The following is a 1184-nucleotide window of genomic DNA, read 5'->3' as shown; positions in this document are numbered from 1 at the left end:
GGGGCAGCCCAGGGGACGGCGGCCAGTGAGCCCCGGGCGGGGGGCGGTGGTGGAGGGGAGCAAGGGGACACCCACAGCCAACACGTCCGACATAAACAAACTAGTTCGAAGTAGGAGCACGCAGGGGGTTAAATGACATTTTTGTATCAGTTAACAGCACATCTTGTACTCAAAAATAGTAACTGTGATCACAGGCACATTAGGCTGAGAGGAACAAACGTTGGGTAAACTTAAGAGATTTGCATCTCGATAAAACCAGTTAAACAAGGGTTTAATTACAGGCTAACAAAGTAGCAGCACACACACACACAATGAGGTACCGATTACAAATATGCAAGAGATTTAAGTGATCGCATTAAGAGCATCCTGTGCTAAGAAAATTGAGTAACAATGGGCTTAACTTTGGATCAGCTTGAGAAAATGGCCCCCCACACACCCCGAAGCAACAGCACCCACAACACGTTTAGAAACCACACATGCCAAAGGTACACAGCCTGGATATGTAATCTCTCTTATTCAAAAGCAGTCAAATTACCTCCAAAATCTGGCCTCAAGCGAATGTCATAGCCCTTCAGTAGTCTATCCACGGTCTCTTTTACCAGTGACATATTACTAGGGTCATTGACACTAGAGGAAAATAAAAAAAAAAAAAGAAGGATACTATATTATTTCTTATTTCTCAGACCCAAGCTGTACGTTCCTCTCAGCAGCAGCATGCAGTGCGATTCAAAGTAAAGCAAAGAGATACCTTCATCACTTACCTCTGTGCACACACCACGGCTATTATTAAAGGGAATGACCAAATCCCAAAGTAACCCTTTTTCCGGACTCTCAGCATCCCTTTAGCTTTTGATATGATTTAGGGTTTCAGTGAAGAGAAGAAGAGATCCAACTTATTCTGGCCAGTGCAGTAATTCTAATGTGAAGCGCATGCGCACGGCGTACCACAACATCAAAAGGAGCAGTGGTTGCTGCTGGAGATGGAGCAAATTTCCTTGCCAAAAAAAAAAAAAAAATTAAAGGGGAAGAAGGAAATGCATTATTAAAAAAAAAAAAGTCATCCACAGGAGGATCGAGTATATTTTTGTTGTCCTTTTTGTTAGTATAGAATATAAATCACGAGGAGAGAAGTTTTAGGAGTTGCAGGGTACAGCGGCTTTGCAACCTAGTTTAAAGGGGGGGGG

The 1184-nt window shown here is 43.2% G+C and overlaps 1 protein-coding gene across 4 annotated transcripts in view; it reads right to left on the bottom strand.

The window, feature by feature from the left end:
- GABRB2 (gamma-aminobutyric acid (GABA) A receptor, beta 2) overlaps window positions 1-1184 on the bottom strand; it is a 161292-nt gene that overhangs the window by 159341 nt on the left and 767 nt on the right. The window contains exons 2-3 of one of the 4 annotated variants that reach the window (XM_009879800.1): window positions 762-994; window positions 536-627 (exon numbers count right to left, since the gene is read on the bottom strand). In XM_009879800.1, coding sequence (XP_009878102.1) covers window positions 536-627; window positions 762-838 — 169 coding nt within the window. In that variant the 5' untranslated portion in view covers window positions 839-994. Of the gene's footprint in view, window positions 1-535; window positions 628-761; window positions 997-1184 lie in introns of those variants that run through there. The other 3 variants (XM_009879796.1, XM_009879799.1, XM_009879797.1) reach the window with 3 other exon arrangements.

This window comes from Charadrius vociferus, unplaced genomic scaffold (assembly GCF_000708025.1).
Source record: "Charadrius vociferus isolate BGI_N301 unplaced genomic scaffold, ASM70802v2 scaffold212, whole genome shotgun sequence".
In the NCBI taxonomy this organism is placed as follows: Eukaryota; Metazoa; Chordata; class Aves; order Charadriiformes; family Charadriidae; genus Charadrius; species Charadrius vociferus.
Note: the sequence above shows the minus strand (reverse complement) of the source record. Positions and strands in the feature narration are given on the sequence as shown.